General features: G+C 37.0%; 1 protein-coding gene across 3 annotated transcripts in view; it reads left to right on the plus strand.

The window, feature by feature from the left end:
• Positions 1-3,626: 3,626 nt before the first annotated feature.
• LOC149807706 (uncharacterized) overlaps positions 3,627-21,449 on the plus strand; it is a 106,211-nt gene continuing 88,388 nt past the window's right edge. For all 3 annotated transcript variants that reach the window (XM_089969544.1, XM_089969550.1, XM_089969554.1), the window contains exons 1-6: positions 3,627-3,809; positions 10,414-10,490; positions 12,946-13,072; positions 14,782-15,093; positions 16,506-16,639; positions 19,872-19,959. In XM_089969544.1, the coding sequence (XP_089825670.1) occupies positions 3,674-3,809; positions 10,414-10,490; positions 12,946-13,072; positions 14,782-15,093; positions 16,506-16,639; positions 19,872-19,959 (874 nt within the window). In that variant the 5' untranslated portion in view covers positions 3,627-3,673. The remainder of the gene's footprint in view (positions 3,810-10,413; positions 10,491-12,945; positions 13,073-14,781; positions 15,094-16,505; positions 16,640-19,871; positions 19,960-21,449) is intronic.

Genomic DNA, 21,449 nt, shown 5'->3' on the forward strand with positions numbered 1-21,449 from the left:
CTTAGGTTGAGATTTTGTCGTTCTATTTGTTGCAGAGGTGGAGGAAGTCGATAATACTCTTGCTCAGGCGGCGAATAGGGAGGCGGTGGTGGCCGTTTAGGTTATGATGTGCATTCTTTATAAAGTCTTTGTATTTGGTTCACAAATCTCACAAAATTTGGATTATGATTTATGGCTTGTTTTTTGTCGTAATACACGCGATATACCCATTTTATAAAATTGTTATCGTTTACGGTAGCATATTTTGGTTTTAAAACCCTGGTTTTTTTTAGTCATACTCAGTAATGTTTTAGAGGGTAAGTCCTCTTCTTTTATTTTTTTATGTTGCTAAATAACACCTTCGTTAAATTTTGCAACCAGTTCAACATTTTCTTCCTTTACTGGTTTGGGTTCAGGCGCAGGCTCCTCCCTTTTCAAGTCGGCGACGTCAGTACGAATTTTGCTGATGCCTTCAAGTATTTTTTCATCGACGGGTGGAGGTTGAGCTGCAGCTATATCAGTTGGAGGATCTTTTTTATATTTTTAGTTCTCGCTGCTATTTTTTCAGTTCCCGCTGCTATTTTGTCAGTCTGCTCAGCGGTTTGTTTTAATACTGGAAGAATACCCTTCTTCCTCTCCTCCTCATCCTTAATATCTCCCCATATAGCTTTTTCAGTAACCGCTGTAATGGGTTTAAATAACTGTTCGGTACCCGTAGCAAATTCAACTTGTGCTTCTTGACGTTCTTGAAGTTTTTGTCTTACAGAATCACGAACAGGAAGAAATTTTTTGATTGCCTCTAGTCGCTCTCTAGCTAATCTAGCGGAATGTGCTTCTCCGATATTTGCCATTATTGATATAATGATGATTTAAAGTATAGCAGCAGAGAGGGTGCTGCCTCCAAATTGGCATCGACACAATCGCATATTTACATTCGATGTATCGCGATTAGAAAAACTTATCAGCGAACCAATTAGAGTATGTTTGCCCTCTCTGCTGCTATATGAGTTTTGAGCCTATATTTACACTACATATGAGGGTTATTCATGGCTTTTGAAAAAGGTTAGTGTATCACATGTATTTATCATGTTAAAAATATCTAAAATATTGATAAGGGGCTGACATTTGTTTTGGTCAAAACAATAAAAACTTAGGTCTCCTAGCAGCATGAAATTGTCATAAATGGATGAATATTATGTTTTATGGGTTGTAGCTGCTGGCTACACATTTTTCAATGTCCTCCGGTTCAAATTTCATCCTTCCTCTGAATGGTATGTCTGACGGAACAAAACAAGACTACAACCATTCTGTAACATGGAACCCGGTCTAGGTCTTACAAAGGACTCTCTTATACTGACCTAACGTCTAGATTTTCTCAGATTTTTCTCTCCTCCCTGTACGTTTTCCTGACAGTGACATGTTACAATCTATTCCAAGATCACAAGGTCATTAACCTTGCTTCTTAAGCCTATAACAATATCCTTCCCTAAATAACACGCACCAGCCAGCCTCTGTCCTTATTAGATCGTTTCTCCGTTTTATGACGCAGTTAGACAAACACTGACCTTGTGTAATCTCTTTCACTTAACGGGCTAACTTCGGGAACTATTTACTAAGTCAGCAAAGATACCTTGCTACACTTCTGTGCGGTAGGCTCTTTCAGGAACATAAGACAGCCGCTAGGCCTAGTTGAATAAATTAAACAGCGTCGAGGAAAGAAAAATCAATCTTGGTTTTGGTTAAGGCCTAGAAATATATCGTTTTGTTGATAAAATGTCTCTGAATTTCGCCAAATCTATAACGATTACTTTTTATATCGATATCAGCTAACAGAAAACTTTGGGGATGTTTTAGTCTAATTTTAATGATAGATTGGAAAGGAATGGTATGCGTTGTATTGTTTCAATATATCACGTATCACTTCTTGAAGTCGTCCATACGTTGATGTAAACCATCAAGTTGTTCTCCACCTTTTTTTTTCTGACATGATTGGTGATCATCCACTATTGGCATCAGATAAAATGTAAAAAAAAAAATCTAAGGGGATGAACATTTAGTTCGTTTAAACCATGATATATTACTTCACCGTCTCCAGCATGTATTTGGCATTCATGATATAGCCTTACTGTGGTTCAAGTCCTACTTGGTCAACAGGGCACAAGTTGTATCTGCAAATGGAATACACTCCAGTCCATTTGATCTATGCTGTGGTGTTGCACAGGGGTCTGTTTTTGGACCTGTTCTCTTCATTCTGTACACTCAGTCGCTCTCAAGTGTCATAGATCATCATCCAGTGTCTCACCAATTGTACGCTGATGACACCCAAATATACAAATCTAGCCACCCAACTGAAGTTGATGCTACCATCCAAGGTGTTGAGAGGTGCATTACTGATGTGAAATCATGGATGACATGTAACAAGCTGCAGATGATAAAACTGAGGCCATTCTGATCACAACACAAAGATTTTCTCATTCACATCCTTTACCCCAAACAATAAATATCAGCAACACCAACATTAAATTCACACAATCAGTACGAAACATATGTGTTACTCTGGACAGTACTCTCATATTGCACCAACATGTCATGAACATATGCAAGGCTGCATATCTTGAGCTGAGACGCATCAGCTCAATTCGCAAATATCTTTCAGTTGATGCCACTAAAATACTTGTGTTTTCATTAGTACTTTCAAGACTGGACTATTGTAACTCAATTCTGTCTGGTTCATCTCAATATCTACTCCAGAAACTTCAAAACACAGCTGCTCGGATCATACTTAGAGTACCACGATCAGAGCACACCTCCCCGCTGCTCTGTACCCTACACTGGATATCCATTCGATCCAGAATCAAACACAAAATTTGTTCTCTGTGCTACGTTTCACTGTCGGACTCTAGTCCAACATACCTATCCGATCTCACCCATGTGTACACACCAGCAAGATACTTACGTTCCGCTTCTGACAATCGTATACTCAGTATTCCCACTATGAAAACAAAGTCATATGAACAGCGTTCTTTTGCATACCTGGGCCCAGCAACGTGGAACGAATTGCCCACTGACACAAAAACACAGTGAGCACATTCAAGAGGGTTCTCAAAACTCACTTATTTCGACTGCAAGAACAAAATTAAAGACCTAATAATGTTTCCTACCTGAAATATTCTCAGCATGTTTTTTATTATTTTTTTAATGTTTTTCTAATTTCATGTTTGTTTTTGTAATAATATTATTCTATTTTTTTATCTTATAGGTGTTGTCTAATGTTGTAAAGCGCTTAGAGCTTCTAAAGATTAGGCGCTATACAAAGTCCTCATTTATATTATTATTATTATTATTATTAAAAGGATCATGTAACTGGGAACTAGACTGGTTTGCCAACAGAGGGATCAAAGGCGCGACCATTTTAATTTCGGGGATATATTAAGATATTGGAAGAGCCTTCCGCCACACCACTAGCTTTGAAAAAATATATTCTTGCTCTTATTTATATAACGATTAGGACTATACAAGTGAAATTGTTCATTTTTCTTGAGGTAAAATATGTAACTAAAATTCAGGCTCGTAAGAAATACATACATTGTCCATAGGAAATTAAATGGTTTGTTCCTGATTTAAAACAAACAGAAGAACCAGTCTTCGTTTGAATAAAAGTCGTAGATGTGCTAGAATTTCCATCTGGATAATAATGAGTTATTACGGCGGTGGTGGTGGATACAGTGGTAACCAGAACTATGCGGGCCAAATGTACAAAGGACAGGGATCTCAGATGCCATCCCAGCGTGCTGGCACTGCATTTGATAAAGGAAATAGGTCTAGTCAGGGTATGTTGTCCACACACGCCACCCCGTTGAAACAAAATGGCCGTACTGTGTGAGTGACTGTAATCGCCAAAGCCACGCTGCGAACGGACGGAAATTTTTACTTATTGTGCATACGTTTAGAACTTAGGTACTTTAAAAAATATGCATAATAAGTAGAAATTCGCGTCCATTCCCGAATTATTATAATACACCTCGACCTGTTATGGAGGCTCTTGGTACAAGTCGAGTCGGATGTTTAGTCCTAAATGTAGGACCCCGACGCTTATATTTATGTTGTGGGCGTCAAGGTCTTACAGCCTAACTAACGCCGCTGTGTAGCGTGTTTTGATGTCGACTGACATTTTTATGTAAGGATGAATACATGTTGTAAGTAAGGATGAATAAATGTTTTTTACACTTATTTTTAGTAGTTTGCAATGAAAGCAATTGTATATTTTTTAGTCTTTTACTCATATTGTAAGAAGCAAGTTATCTTTTCCTTTATGCACTTCAAAAATTATATTTACGTCATTTTGTACGTAAAAACGCCACACTGATATGATCTATAGGAACGGGAAAACAACATTTAAATGGGCTATACTCATCAGTTCATAGTTTAAACATATCAGTAAGACGACCAGTTTAAATTTATAATGTATACAAAATTTTTTTAAAATAGTGTCCTTCTGACGTTTTTCTGTAATTTGAGTGCGTAAAAATGTCGGAGGGTACCGGTATAAAAAAAAGACATAACTCAATTTTACAGATATCCTTTTCAAATAAACTTTATTATTCATCTTAAAGATGCTATTACCATAACATCTGTTTTCAAGCTGCTTATAACAAACAGTTCAAAAACCATTGCCGTCCCTATCAACGGAACGTGAAAATGCGTCCATTTGCTAGCATCATATTTTCATTCCTCCAGGATAAACACAGCACAGTAAGTATATTAATTACACATAAATTAGTGGAAGAGTGTCGATATAGGCTGCCAAGTGTGTTAGATGTACCTGAAACTTTGATTACTCATTCCGATATCAATCTCTATTTGGATAGTTAGACAGCACTAAAACAAAAACGTGCTATATCTTACATTTTAGGTCTAGTCTGACATTATAATCTCCACCCCCAAAAATGAAAGTTTGTATTTTTTTAAAAGCACAAATAACCGTAAATATTATAAAACTAAACATAAGGAGTGCAAGCGAGACCCCACCTCTCCTCACTATTCAACTTTCGTGTGCATCTTTCCTTGCAACAGCAAGAAGATTGAAAAACTGATTTGGGTTGCTTCCTGGAGGGTTGGGAACCATCTATAGTACAAGTTACATGGGTCATGTATTCACATTTACTCATTTTAAATTAAATATTAATTGTTCTTTTAAAATTTAACACTAATTTGCTTTAACCAAAGTCATTTAATTCCTGATTATTGGATGCTCTGCACCTTAACTATCCCAAAGAAACTTCCAGATGAAAATTATCTATCGCTATGGAGTTTTACAGTGGTGGCCATATATTAAACTTGGGTCAAAATAAGAGCGCATTGAGTGGAATCATCACAGTGTAGACAGGGATGGTCCTGGCTTTTAAAAAGCTGTCGCCAAAAAAATCGCCAACCTCAATGTTTTGTCGCCAATTTTCAAAAAGTGTCGCCAGAACAAGTAGTGTACATTTTTTCAAGTGTTAATTTAGTCTATTAATGTAACAGGCAATGAAAATTACAAAAGATGGGTTAGTTAATACTCTAATTACAACAAGCATTAACAAAATGTTACAAAGTGTTACATGAAGATCCGTCGCGATTTTAGGGCTGCCCACTTGTTGAATGCAGTTTCAAAGTCGAATTTTTCACATCTGTACATGCTGATTCTCATTAAATTCTCGAGAGATGAGATGCAGAGTTTATTTCTGATGTCAGTTTTTATGGGGTTCATCTTACTGAATCCACATTCACAGTCTACAGTGCTGACAGGTGACACGACACCAGTAGTCTCTCAGCAGCCCCCCCCCCCCCCCCATGGCTAACTTCACAAAGCTTGTAGTGAATTGCTTCCTAAATCCCAAGAATGATCACTGAATGCTGTATAAATTTTCTCGACAAACAAAATAGGATCTCCATTCCCACGAATGAAACTTACATGAGTCAACACCTGGCAATATTGGACCGTATATATAAGCATAAATTCACACCCAGTTTAGGTATTCTTTCACTCCTGTATTTTAAGAAATAAATAATTATTATTAATTATGCAAAACTGTTGTTTTTTTTGCTATTTTTTGTTGCGGAGTTTAAGTCTCTGCAGCCGTAACACGGGATTGATGGCAAAAGGAAAAGATCAGTGAGTAAAATGCTGCACTGGTGACAGATATAATTGTGATTGAGATTTTTTCCATTTGCTTTGTATTTATACGTAGTAGTCGGTACTTCAAAGGTTATCAGTTTTCTATGAAGGTTCAACAAAACTATTGTATTGGTATATGTAAAAAAAAAAAAAAATAACAAGGATTAGCCATTCAATTAATTGTATCTGTTCTATTCGCGTCTTCAGAAGTCGGTCAGTTGTAGGTATAGTTCGGTAGCATGATTGACTGTAACACAGCATACAGTACTCAGCCCAGATGTCAGCATAAGCAGATTATGATGTAACAATGCACTGTAAAGATGGTGTTGTCAATACGAACAAAGGATCGTTTGTGAAACAGATTGATTCCAATGCATTGCTTAGTCAAGTTTGTGGCTTCCTTTCATTCTCCCTTTTAATTTATCCAGTCCAAATCCATGATTGTATGTACAAATTAAAAAACCAAAAAGTCTGTCACCAAAAAAATCGCCAGATGGGATATTTTTGTCGCCAATAAGGAAAAAAAATCGCAATTTGCGACATTGGCGAAGCCCAGGATGATCCCTGGTAGGGTAGTATGAATTTATCACTATGCATAGCTTTCATTGTGACATCACAGTGCAACATTCTTTCCAGATTCACTTTATCATACCTTTAGGTTCATTTTGTCCACAAAGGTCTATGTACTTTAACATTGATTTTGCTGTAAGCACCTCTCGAGGTGTCTAAAAAATGACTTTCCAGTGTAATATACATGTATACGAATCCAAATGAAGTGAATACTTGCCATTTAAAGGTATGTTGAACCAAATTCCTAAGAATGACACCCATTACTGAAATAGTTGGTGTTTAATGCTTACATAACCCATGTGACTTGTACTGTAGTCCTATATATAAGACCTTGATGTTGATATTTATATTTTGGGCATGTAGGTCTTACTGCCCAAATAATGGCGCTGTATAGCATGCTCCGATGTCATTTAACATTGGAACAATAAGTAAAATTCAGGAATGTTTCACACACTTGGAAGCTCATATTGTCGCTTTTCTGCAAATTAAAGTTATAATGTTTTAGTCAGACTTTACTTAACTCTGATATCATTTTGCTACTAAATTCAAATTCCCACACAAGTAAATGGACATGTTTTCAAGTTCCACTGGCCTACACTTCAGTTGGCTGGAATGCGATGGAAACCAAGAATACTGAAATCAGTTAAAAGGATGATACGAATCTTGAATGAAACGAAGCACTTTCTTCAATATTATAGTATACTTCATCTTAACCTGATTCTGCATACCCAGTTTCCATCGTATTACAGCCAACTGATATGTAGGCCAGCGAAACTTGAAAACAGGTCCATTTCTTTTGTGAGAATTTGAATTTATAGGAGAAAAGACGTCAAATTAAAGTATGACTAAAGCATTATCACTTTACTTTGTAGAAAAGCGTTGTTATTGGCTGCCAGTTGTGTGAGATATTCCTGAAAATTTTACATCATTACAATGTTAGGTGACATCAAAACATGCTACACAGTGCCATTATTTATGCAGTAAGACCTTGATGCCCAAAACATAAATATCAGCGTTGAGGTCTTACATGTAGGACTAGGACCCATTGTACTAAGCAGTCATAGTTACAAAGGTTTAAAGCCACTTCAGTGGTGTTTATCTCTGTTTTTATGATGCAGTCTTTCATAGCAGTGTTGATAGACATATTTTGCAAAGACATCATAGTCAATGGCCACATTCAGGAGGTGGTCACCCACGACATTCGGCTTGTGCATTATGATTATGATCATAAATAAATGACAGGGTTGCTCAAGACTGGTTGATCATATTTAACATTGAAAACAATCCTTCCATTTGCTACACAAGAAAGCAGTGCAGTGCTGTTTTCTAAATTAAAATTGAGGGTACCAAAAAACCCATGGTGTCCAAACGGGGGGTCAAATAAAAAATGTGGGGGTCAAAAATGTAGACATTTTCATAGGACTCGTACTTTTTCAGCTTGAAATAGGATATTGCAACTTGCACAACATACTCCCTCTCTCTCTCTCTCTCTTTCTCTCTCTAAACATACAAATACACCAACATGCACAATTAACAAACAAATGCATTGTCCATTCAAAGAATAATTTTATTAGTTCATTTTTCTTTTAAAGTCATACTTTTAACAGTCTCCTCAACAATATTATAGCCCAACACATTACATATAAGCCAATACAAAAAGCCAAATAAATCTTTTTAACCAAATGGGAGTTAATTTACTGCCTTTCATCAAATGTGTACTATCATAGGTTTCATCGTACTTCGTCCTAGAACACATTTATCCAAATAACAAGGAGGATACTGATTCATCTTCTTTCTATCAAGTTGCACTTGAACTTTAAGATCTTTCTTTTATTGCAGTAAAAGTTAAAAACCAACAAAATCTGCAATGACCCACTGACTTTGTAATCCAAATAACGCATTTGTCTCTGCAAGTTTACTGATTTCTATGTTGTGAAATAATGTCTTAGGTTATAATGTGTTCTTCAGATATATTATGGCAAACGAGGGCCTATTTTTAAAAATTTTAAAATCCTGTCATGAAAGGATTATTCACTTTTGCGGTCTTTGCAATCATGGGATCAGAAGTCACACCGGTAATCATAATGAATATTCCAGTCAAGGGAATAATTTTCTCCATTTTTCATTAAAGTTACATCCACAGTTGCTCTTTTGTGTTTGCTTCTTTCACTTTCTTCGCTAATGTTTTTAGTGCATGACGTTTTAATCTGGCGATCACTTTCTAGTGCAACGAGGCTTGATGTTAAATATCTAGAACAGCTTGCTGAGCTCGATGGAAATCGCGAGAAGCTCGTGAGATTAGAGGAACCTACTCCGTCATAACATTGCCTATGCTAGTCTGGTTCATTGTTTTATATGTTCCCTGCGTTGCACTTTGCTATACTAATAGATGAGCGCAAGGCAGGGAGCAAACAAAGCAGGGACCAAGTCAATGCCTATACGTGAAGTATATACGATACCATCCATCGTCCAGTGCATTGGGTATTAAATAAATCATGATCATATTATGAAAATCCTTTACGTCGAAAAAACGCACGGTAACAAAATGTGTGAGTCGGTTTTCTCCGGCGTGTGTCCCTGATGCACAAATGTGCGTAAAGGGAAACACTGTCCATCCTAAATGTCCAAATGTGAAAAAAATGGGGTTGGAATATTCAGTGGAAACCCGATTAGAAAAATATTGAATCTCTGAGCTGAACTTTGTATGTGGAACTATTACGCAGTGACATGTAGCTTGAAGTATTGGTTTCAGATCTTTAATAGAATGCAGAAGAATTGGGAAATTGTCGTTCCTTTTATTATATATTAAGAAACTATAAGAGCGCATGTATCAATACAGGTTTTGTGACTGGTTTATTGAACTACAAGAAGACAAGTTGATTTTACAGAAAATTCAGTCCTTGTTTGTACAACAATATATAATTTTGAAGGTCTTTGTCAAAATTTAATTCAACCCTTTTGTAAATGTCTTTAAATTATGGAATTTTGAACCAAATCATCTTAGACATTTAGTCTGGTTGAAAAATCTTGTTTGAGATGTTATTGGCACACATAAATTCAGGGTTAAACTTTTTTTCGTTACAAGGTAAGATTCAAATACTTTGCATTTATTGGGGTTTTTTATGCTGTGAAAGAAAATGTTTACTTTGTATAACATGCACGTATATTGCTCTAGAATTCTTTAGAATTAAAGGTTTGAAAGGAAACAAAATAATGTATGCTCATTTTGTTTCCACTTAGCAACATAATGCAGGTCAGCAAAGTAAAGTTAGGATTTGTATTCTGTACAATGAAATGGCTTTGAATGCCAATTTATAGGAATATAGTCAGATTTTTTTCTTGTGACTTATTTTGTGGTTTTGTACGTAATCATCTTTTCTGACATATATTTTCAAGCGTCTTGAAAGAAAAACATCTTCAGATTTGGAAAATGCATGTTTTATAATCCAAAATGTTCTTTAATTCCATTCAGTAATGGTCATATGTTAACCTTGACAAAATTTATTTCATCCTGGAAAAGACCTGGAAATTTATATTTAGAAAAGTGTGAATCCTGTGTATGGAGCAAAAGCATCCAAATGTATGTTCAACTTAAATATAGAGAGTTGTGGTGACATGCTTTTCCAGTAGATATTAATTTTGTTGTTTATCAATTGCCCTTATTTTGAGTTATGATTTGCTAATGCATCGGCTGTCTTTTTGAACAGATAACCAAAATGCAGGTGGAGGACCAGGGAAAAGGTTCTTTTGTGACCTGTGCATAGTTTCCTTCCCTTCAGCAGAGGTAACTATAACATTTAATTCTATCTGCAGCATACATACAAAGATTTCACATCTGACCCAAGTGCTGTTTTATTAGTGATCACTGTACTATCAGGATGTATTGATGAATTAGTTTTAGGTTAATAAAACATGGAAATGGAGTTGCTTTTGAGCACAAGGATCAGTGGATTTCAAAATTGGATGGTAATTGCACTGTTTATTTGGAAATGAACCCAGTTGCCTGGCTTATTTTTTGCAAGTCTATAGAAGGCACTTTAATAGGAGACTGTTAGTCTTTATTCAATTCTTTGTTAATAATAATTCTTGATTTTGGAGTATTTGTATGCATGTCTGTAAGTTGTACAAATTATGCCCTTTACTGACCTCAAACAAACATTTTTTTAAATATTAAAATACTGACTGGGGCCCAGAGTGGTCTAAAGTGCTCTCCATTACGGATCAATGCCATCTCACCTGTCTGTGTCGGTTCGAGTCTCGAATTCAGCCAGTGTGGGTATGTACATAATATGGTGTGGTTTTATATTTATAAGTTGTGAAGGGAATAAGTAATTCAGATCAAATTTAGTGGATTGGATGCTCTGTTTAGCTTACCATTTACACAGGAGTTTTACCAACCTTTATGTATTGCATGCAACTGAAAAGTAGTCCCCCTTTACACACAATCCATTATGTAATTTCACAGTCGAAATCTTACTTGTTTGCTCAAACAATCGATGATCAATAATCAGAACAACACTACGATCCATGACATCTGACTGGAACTCTTTTTTATGTGTAGAATTGAAAGGTATACATGTTTTCATAAGGGGGGGGGGGGCTAGTCTACAGAAAAATGATTGATTCTTTAAATGTTATGTTGCTATAAATCACTCTGACATCCCTATCTCTCCCATGTTGTCCTTCAAGCATTGGGTATTCATGATGATCAGCCTTCTCCAAAGCAAAGTCACAGAGATGATCCATAGATATTTACCCCTTCACCACAGAAAAGACACATGGAGAAATGGAACATTTTAAGCTGTACTAAATTTACATATTCTCCTATAAATACATACATAAAATTTGGTTAAAACAAAATGAACACAACACTGTTATCACAAATTATGTGTGTTTAACATCTGGAACCATGGAGAGGCCCAGAAACTATAACAATGATGCAGATGGATACTACAGAGGCAATCTGTATACATAACGTGGTGAACTTATAACAAATATTTAAGGAGACTGAATTGCAGGCAGTTCCTCAATAAAATGTTAATAACAGAATATGTGCTTCGACATATACAGGTACTAGACCAGTGGTTCCACACCCAAGGTCAAGATCCAAATCAGGGTCGCAAGGACGTTCTGGAGCGTTGCCAGGATTTATTTTATTTTGAAGGTGGCAAAACTTTTCACGATCTCAGAAAAAAAAAATTTTGTATGGTTATCGCCAGAAAAGGTTGGGAACCACTGTGCTAGACATGGATGAGCAAAATACAGCCCAGGGGCAGGATTCAGCCTATGACCTGGTTTTATCCATCAATTTACTTCATAGAGGTGGCCTTACAAATCACATCCAGCAAACACACTGGAGGAAGTTGCCCATGCCTGCACCAAGAACAGTGAAGTGTGGCACTGGTTACAGATAATCTAATATTAGGTATTCCAAGCTGCTCTAGCTGACCAGGTCACTTTTCTTAAAATCAATGAATATATGCATTTGTCACAAGAATTACTTTTTGCTATCATTTTATGCATACATATTTTTGTTTTTATTTTATTTTCATATTTGTGTGTGTGATTTGGATTTTAACGTAGCTCTAACAATTTTTCAGTCATATCACTACGATGTCTGCAGTGTGGTAGCTTATAGTGATGTCTAACACTGGAGCATCATGCCGCAGACATGTAGCATGATGTTCCATCCAGTCATATTATCCTGACACCAGGCTGATCAGTCCTAACACTAACATCTTAATGCTGAGCGCCAAGCGAGGCAGCTGTTAGTATCATTTTTGTTAGTTTTTTATATGACTTGGCCGGGGATAGAACCCATGACATCCCGCATCCAAGGTGGATGCTCTAACCACTAGGCCACCAGGGCGGTTGTTGTTGTGGGGTTTAACGCCATTTTTCAGCACACGATAGGCTATCCATGGTGGCCAGTATTAATGGTGCAGGAAGAACCCGGAAAGAACCACTGACCCACGAGAAGCTACTGGCAAGCTTTTTCACATAACAACATTGGCCAAATCCAAGACTCAAACCCATGCAGACAGAGGTGAGACGACAGTGATCTGTAACGGAGAGCGCTTTAAGCCACTTGGGGTCCCTGTTAGGAGTTCAAATTTTACTTTTCACCCACTCTTGAGAATTATTTTTGTTGAAATGAAAAAGAAAAAAATGTGACAATTGGTAACTTATCTTGGCCAAGTGAGAGCAAATTACACTTAATTATTTTCTGTTTTCTGCAGGCTTTAGAAGTTCATGAGAAAGGATTGCTTCATCGTTCTAACAAGGCTAGGATGGAACATGAAAATGAAATGGAAAGACTTGGATTGGGGATCCAGCCTATGCAGCAATCATTTGTGCAAGCACGTGGTTAGTAGGTCTTTTTGTTGCCATTATTCAGTGACTTTTCCTGCATTGTGTACATAAACTTGATGCATCTACTTGATTAGTTGCTGTTTTATGGTAATTTTTAATCTAAAATTAAAGGTTTCTTTTTGTATAATTTAGATACTGCATATGATTTTCTAGTGACAGTCTCTGTGTGGATAGCTTAACCCAAGCAGGCATGATTGGTTTACTGGCAGAGTAATATTATTACAGATTTACATAATTTGCATTCATTGCAATATCAGTGAATTTTGCAGGATTTTCACACGTGAATTCCTGCTCTTGCTTTTTCGTAATCTATTGGTTTTGTGTTTGGGTTATACGGTTGTGTGATGGTGGATGCCATTTTTGTGTAATTATTCATGTACAGTATCTCTCCAGTTTTATGCTTTACCAAATGCGTTTGTGGTAGTATCTTTTAGAGAAGGAAGATAAAAGCAATGTTAGTGTTCATCATTCTTTATATTTAGGTGACAACACTCTGCATCTTATACTTTAGAACGCATGTACTGTGCAAGATACTATTATTTGATACAATATCGTACATGTCTGCTATTGTACAGTCTTGCAAAGTCATTTTAAACTTATAAGACTAGAATAATAAAATTAAAATCTCATTCAATTGCAAAATGTCACTGGGAATGTCTTGATATTTTGTGATTTGATGAGAAATTATTTCTTTATATGAATTAATCACAAAGCAGGAAGTAAACAAAATGGACTGTTTTGGGCTACATCTTTAAAACTTGGTTTCACATTTCTCTGCATAACTTTAATGATGCCACATGGTGTGTTCCCATGTTGCTTTTAAATGGAACTTTTCTGTATACTGTGCCAAAAAGGTAGGCAAATATAACAACGATTTACAGCTCCGTGTGCTTGAATAGCACAAAATGTGTGTTGTCTGTACATATTCCATTTAGAAAGTTGTGTATTGCGATAGGTGTCATATTGGAAGTACCTGACAGTATGCTTATCTTAGGGGAGTACCTGTTGTTCATTCATGTAAGTTATCTTTTGTACCAGAGTAACTCAATTTTTGTCAATTAGATTAACAGTACATGAGGAATGGTGCAATGCTGACTTGCACATTTGTTTCTGACAAGCTAATATCAGATTAGTGAGGGTATAAATAACACATTGTCTTGGTTGAAGCTCAGATGTTTCAGCTATTCTGTTCATTATTATAGTAAATAACATAAAGAACTTTTAGCAAGTTATCACATAACTGTCACCATTGTTGGTGTTATGACAGCATGTCATAAAAAATCATTTGTGACACTCTGGCATAATACTTTGCAGTGTTGCACAGCATGGTCATAATATGCCAATTGCAGCAAGCAGCCTGCAGCATAATGAAATGTAAAATTGAATGTTTATTTAAAACCGTTTTTTTAAATACATCTAATTTTGACACCAGTATTTGCTAACTCTATTGATGTGGCACCATTGACACCTTATTGAAATTTACTTGGTTCATAAAGCTTTTCTATGCCATATGGATCCAGATTCCATGTGTGAATACATCCCGCATTTGAAGTTCAGAACAAAGCTTAATGTAGCAGGGACAGATATCATGTGACCAGTGATTGTTTTCATTAGTAAATTAAGCAAGCGAAATTACGAAACTTAATAGTGAGAAGATTTCCAGTAAAATGACCTTGGGTACAAAATAAATTTTGTTTTTTCAGGCACAGGTGGAAACACTGCTGGAAAAAATCAAAGATTTGCTGGGATTATGAAAAATAAAGGTCAGGGTGAGGGTCAGGGTCAGAGTATGAGTGGAGGGGCCCAAGGTAACCGTAAGAATTTGTCCCAAGGGATGAAGCAAGACAACAGCCAGTCATGGGGATCAGTTGGGCAGACACGTCAGAGGAATACAGCCACTCAAAGTCAGAAAGACCAAGCCTCCATGGGTGAGGGAAATTGGAACCAGAAGGCACAGACTTCCACATGGAAGCCCCCACCATTGCCACCTAGAAAAATTGTGGATTATGAAGATGGTAAGGATCTTTTCTTCCCTGCATCTCCCACTCTCATTTTGCCTTTCAGATTTGTGTACTGCCTTCACCATGGCAGGAGTAATAATGATTTCATTTTTTGATGTCTGTATTTGTTGTACTGTATGACAGGGAAAATAGCAAAACAATGCCTGCTTGTTCACCTTATGTTTGAATGAAAACAACTTTCAACTGTTGGAATAGTTACTGCAGTCCTGTCATTGCTACCATGAGAAAAATTAAGTTTCTTGCTTTAAAATTTATATTTAATTGTCCTACGGATGCTGAAGTAAAATGTTTTCTTTTTAGTAGGGTGTATTTTCCCATTAATTTGAATCCTTGGATTTGATGTCACATGCACTACTTATCTGGCCTCACTCGGAAATGAACACAATGCATAATTAATGAGCATGACCTCAATTCTGATTGGCTTATCTGAATAACAGTGTAATTTTAGCAGTCAGAAAGCCATGTGCATAATCATGTATTCAAATGTAAATGTTGATGTAGTGTTTTAAAAAATAGGTTGCCTATGGAGGACTCCCATGTAAGTGATTTTTCTGAGTTGCAGATAAAAAAATTGCATCCCAAGTGTGCGTGACAAAGCATTTCAGAGATCTCTGTATACCTGTAGTGGAGCACAAAGCAGAATGAATATGAAATCAGGAACCATACATTTTGATGACAAGAGGTGCTGCTGTTAGAGAAAATTCTACCTTTTCTGTAACCTGGAACTCAACATAGGCCAGGAATTTTTAATGCATCAGGCAGGACTTTCAAGATGGGTTTTTAATGTGTCATTTTTAGTGGTTACAGCATCTGCCTCAGATGCGGGAGGTCGTTTCTTTCCCTGGCCAAGTCATACCAAAGACTTACAAAGTGGTACTAACAGCTGCCTTGCTTGGTGCTCAGCATTAAGGGGTTAGTGTTAGGACTGGTCGGTCCAGTGTCAGGATAATGTGACCGGGTGGGACATCATGCTACATGTCTGCGGCATGATGCCCCAGTGCTAGACATTACTATAAATTGCCACACTGCAGACATCGAATTGATATGACTGAAAAATTGTTAAAGCTACGTTAAAAAATCCATGTCAAGCACACACACTTAACAGTAACAAAGTCGTACAACAATTTTGTTTAATCTGACTGAAATTTCTTTTGTTATTATATTGTTTTACCAAAAGATTCAATAAAACAGCTATTGAATTCAACTGCTTTAAACATTTTTGAACTCTATTTTGCAAAGACATCATTCATTTTCCCGACAACTTGTTAGTACAGTGTAGACCCTAATAATATTATTTCTTTTCTAAATGAGAATATCAGTTGTCATAACTCACATGGATGTTTCAGTTTTATGTTTTATTGGTCTAGGGAATCGATTCTTTCTTACCATATATATTCTCGTCACAGTTGATGACACTTCATGGATGAATGAGCCGCAGAGCAACTCATCAGATGGCAACAGTATGGACAGGCAGGATAACAACAGTTCAGGGCAGCAAGGTTTCTGTACTTACTGCAATATGGAATTCAGAGACCGAAGGGTAAGGCAAAACTGTCAAAAAGTTCTTGTTTAAGATTGACTTGGACATCTATTGTAGTGAAATTAACTTTGAATCTCATTTGTCACTAGTTAGCATAATGTACTGTGTGATTCTAGACTGGTTGTCTGTTTGAGAATGCTTTTCTGTTCTTGAGTGAAATGGATGGTTGTATTTATATCTGATTTTCACTAAAAGACCTGTTAAGATGTCTAGTTTGTCCCAAATGAAACTGGTTTCTGATCTGACATCAGATATAGCTTTTGTGGTTGCCATCTTGAGAATCATGTTTTCACTACTCCTGAACAGATGGTGATGTCATAATTCTTATCATGTCTAGATGGTCCTGAATGCTACTGTTCCTGGGAGGATGGTCATATTTAATAGCAGTAATACATTATGTATTATTATTACATTACTTACCTTTTCTTGGAAGCAAGCCCAACATCCAACTAAAACATTCCATCCTCCAATTAGTATGGATTGTTCTGGAACACCAGAACAAACGGAACACAGTCTGATGACAATATCATAAGCCCATATGGAAAAAATTCCATCCTCCAATTCGTATGGATTATTATGGAACACTAGAACAAATGGAACACAGTCTGATTACAATATCATAAGCCCATATGGAAAAAATTCCATCCTCCAATTAGTATGGATTATTATGGAACACTAGAACAAATGGAACACAGCCTGACTACAACATCAAAAGCCTATATGGATTACCCTTTTCCTTGGAGATTTGAATGTGAAAATTTGCTTGGTGATAATTTTTATTTCTTTATTTACAAAAGGTATTTTGGCATTGCACTTACAATTTATATAAAGTGCAAATTACATGCACTTGCTACATTTGCTTGTTAATTGGGCTATCTTGGTAAATTTTAGGCATTTTTCTGTATCTTGCTCAACAAGCAGCGCTTTAATAAATTGTTTTCTCATTGTTCCAATGTCTTCACTCTTTGTTGCTAGTGATTGTTCCAATGTCTTCACTCTTTGTTGCTAGTGAGTGTACTAGCTCTTTTTTTATTTCTGGATATTATCAGTTTACATAAATATACATTTTGAGAATGTATCTATATAAATATTCGTTTTAAGCATATCGTGTCTCAAGGCATGTGTAAAGGTTGGGGAATAAGATTGTGCATGGATGTTTGCCTAATCTGCTGTCTTGGCAGTTTTGAAGTGTAGGACCTGCCAGATACTACTACTGCTAATATTAATAATAATCATAAAAAATGAGATTTCCTTGCTTAGGAAATCCAAAGATCCCTGATGCTCAATCCATTGTTGTCAGTGGCGGTGAGGGTTTGATCCAGGGTATTTCCCAAGGAAGGAAACTTTACAGAAATTGAGCTATGCATCTTTCCCCCCATCAGATAGGCATTGGGGAGGTGCATCACCCTTAAAAGCAGTGTTCTGGTTAAGGTGACAAGTGAATCATGCCTTCCCATGGACAGTAATACAGCACTTCAGATAGTTCTGGTGTGAACTCGCACATCAGATCATTGTTACTGGACTAGTCTTTGATGATTGGTCACCAGTCATTGGTATTGGTGCAGTGGTCAGGTTCATACCCCACCCTGGTTGGGATAGGGAATTGACCTGTAAACGTACAGCTAGGTAGGAAAAAGGATCGGAATTTTTTCATCCTCCCAGTTTCAATTTTTTCTGGATTTTGGGATTCTTCTTTCCAGGAAGTGGATCCTCACTCTCCTTCATGGCTCTTTGGATAGCCCTGCATTGGTCTGTACTTTTTTTTTTTCACCCGCCAGAAAAAGCAAAAACGAGAGAGATACTTTGTCCCTTCACTGTCTAGACTATCTGTCTTGTAAGAAGTAAGTGCAGGATGATGTTCTTTGCATGCTCGTTAACTTAGCGAGTTTGTGGTGTTGAAGGTTCCCTCCCCGTCTCTTTGGTTTTCTAGCCTCCCACTTGTCAGGTGTTGGATGGGGAAAAATTCAGAACTTACTTTACCTCGACCTGTATTTGCAGCCTTTGGATGTCGAAGATAGTAAGGTTCTCTCCAGACTCTCTGGGGCAACTTCTCGTCAAGACCTTTTGCACCTGCATTCCATGATGGTTTGAGATCTTGCACAAAAGGTTTCTTAGATACATAAGTTTACCAGGAGTCAGAAGAGGTGGTCAGTATCTGATTATGTGCTACAACTGCTGGCTTCCATCTGTAAGGTCCATTGTGCTTACCTGCCAGTTAAAATATTTGAAGGCATTGGAGCACAAGGCATAAACTCCAGTCACTATTGCATCAGTTTCACTTAAATTTTTGTCTTTAGTCTTTTGAAGACGAAACTCTGTTCCAGTGGCACTTCATTTGTTGTTGTGGGGTTTAACGCCATTTTTCAGCACACGATAGGCTATGCATGTTTTCCAGTATTGATGGTGTAGGAAGTACCACCAACCCACGCGAAGATACTGGCAAGCTTTCTCACATACCCACATTGACCGAATCCTAGACTATAACCCATGCAGACAGAGGTGAGATGGCAGTGATCCGTAACAGAGAGCGCTTTAGACCACTTTGCCACTCTGGGCCCCCTGGCACTTCAGTGCTTACTGGATGGTGTAGATGACATTGAAGCCTCCATTGTCACTGACAAGTATGCTGTCTGCAGAGCTGCTCCACCTGCACAAGGATGTTGCCTTGGAGACTTCCAAGGTCTTGAAGGATTATAGCATGAACCTACTGAGATCCTTTTTGGAGGCCTCATCCCCTTCATGGCATTTCAGGATTTGAGGGATTGACATCACTGGTCCCTTGATATTCCTGGCTAGTTGAAACGTGCCAAGAAAGTACACTCACACTGACCACCTCTTTAACCCATTACCCAGATGTTTGAAGCAGACATAGCCTCAGTAGTCTCCAAAGCAGCAACAATTTAAACCACTCTCTTGTTCATTGTTTGTAAGCCAAGAGGACCAGAAAGGCCAAGGGAGAAAGTATTCCGATTTGGAAGGGTTAGGGGTATATTTACACGAATAAATTGTTCTATATTCCTCTTGTTTAGCACTGCATTCCTAGAAATAATCACTGGTTACATGATATCTGTCCCTGATACATTAAGCTTTCTTCTGAACTTCAAATGTGGGTGTATTCACACATGGAATCTGCATCCACATGAAACCGATTGGACTTGTTAAAAATTTTCAGACCCTGAAGCATTTGCTATTCAGCAGTGATTATAGTTTTTACTGTTTTTTATCTTTAAAGGAATACTATAGGCATGCCGGATCACAGCATCACAAGGAGAATATGCAGGAGTACCAACAAATGCTAATGCAGCAGAAAAAGGGTCCTGGTAAGTTGGTTAAAATTTGATACTCATATCATGTTTATTTGTTTGCATCGTACAATAGTGAAACTTTGAGATAATTGCGAGTACCCATAATTGTGGTCTTTGAAGAGGTGGACTTTTATCACTGTTGTAAGAGAAACTAAAATGTCAAACGTGGAATGTTTAGTTGAAGGCTTGCAGTCTTGTCAAAAAGCTGATTGTTAGTATTGGTTCAGTTCTACAGAGCAGAGAAAACAAATGTGAGGTCATTTACTGTACTAAAAGCATTACCATGATAAAGGACTGTGTATTTTCGGTTGAAGTATCCAGCATCAGCCAAAAGATTTTTTTTATGTGAAACCAAATCAGGTGGAATTACATGCATCCGCAACATTGTTACTGGAGAGAATGTTGGCAAACCTGTGTTACTTTCTTGTACTGTTGAAATTTCTTTACCTGTTGTAGTTGTCAAATCATGCATAGTCTAAGCACACATCTAATCAAAATTGTTACTCCTGCATGCTTGAAAAATCTGCTTGACGTAGTTCAAAGTAAACTAAGTTTAGCAGTTATTAGAATAAGGGAAAATGAATTTTGCCATATATATATATATATATATATATATATATATATATATATGATAAAAACAAGTTATTAGCTCATCTTTTCACAATTTACCATTGAAGTCCAGGAAGCAAAAATGACCAAGCAGGGATATCAGTTTTTTGATAGGTGCACATCTGAAGCAAGGTCAAGTTGTCAGGGCTTTTCTTGGGAGCTGGGTGATTTACCAAGCTAATTTTACTTTCCACCAGGCTACTTTAAAATAAAATTATTCCCATTGCGGATGTCCCCCACCCCCCCACTTACTTTCGCAAATAACCCTCCAACTTTAAAGCTGATGGATGGCCCAGAGCAATGTACTCAATAATTAAAATTACACCCATCAATCATACACCAAATTAAAGGGAATTAAAAGTTCTTTTAACATTACCTAAGACTTAGAAGGTGGTTTTTAAATGGGGGTGGGGTAACTTTAAAATTAAACCCTGTGCAAATAATGGAATTCAGAGCACATATTTACCACCACATTGACAAGACCTTGAATTGGTTGAATTATCAGGCTTCCACATCATTATCTGGAGTTGTTTTATCATATTGCTTTTTCACCAGACATTGGTTATTCAACACTTGTTCCTTTTTTTATGACCTTACAGAGCAAATTGTTCTGAGCACACATTGCTAATAGCTACAGGATTGCAGCATGAGAAAGTAAGCAGAGTGAAAAGGAGTGTTGGGGAAAAGAGCAAAGAAGTTCTTGATGAATGTTGACAAAAGAGAAAATTTTGCAAACTTTGTGGAACTTCATTAGGCCATACAGATGTACACCTATAAATCTTTCACAGATATTTAGTTTTCCACATTAAAAAAATACATTTACCCTTGACTAGTCCTACATGTAAGACCTTGATGCTGCTATTTTGCTATTTATGTGCTGGGTATCGGGGTCTTAC

Source organism: Sinohyriopsis cumingii, chromosome 1, assembly GCF_028554795.1.
Source record: "Sinohyriopsis cumingii isolate HCF-2022 chromosome 1, ASM2855479v2, whole genome shotgun sequence".
Classification (NCBI taxonomy): domain Eukaryota; kingdom Metazoa; phylum Mollusca; class Bivalvia; order Unionida; family Unionidae; genus Sinohyriopsis; species Sinohyriopsis cumingii.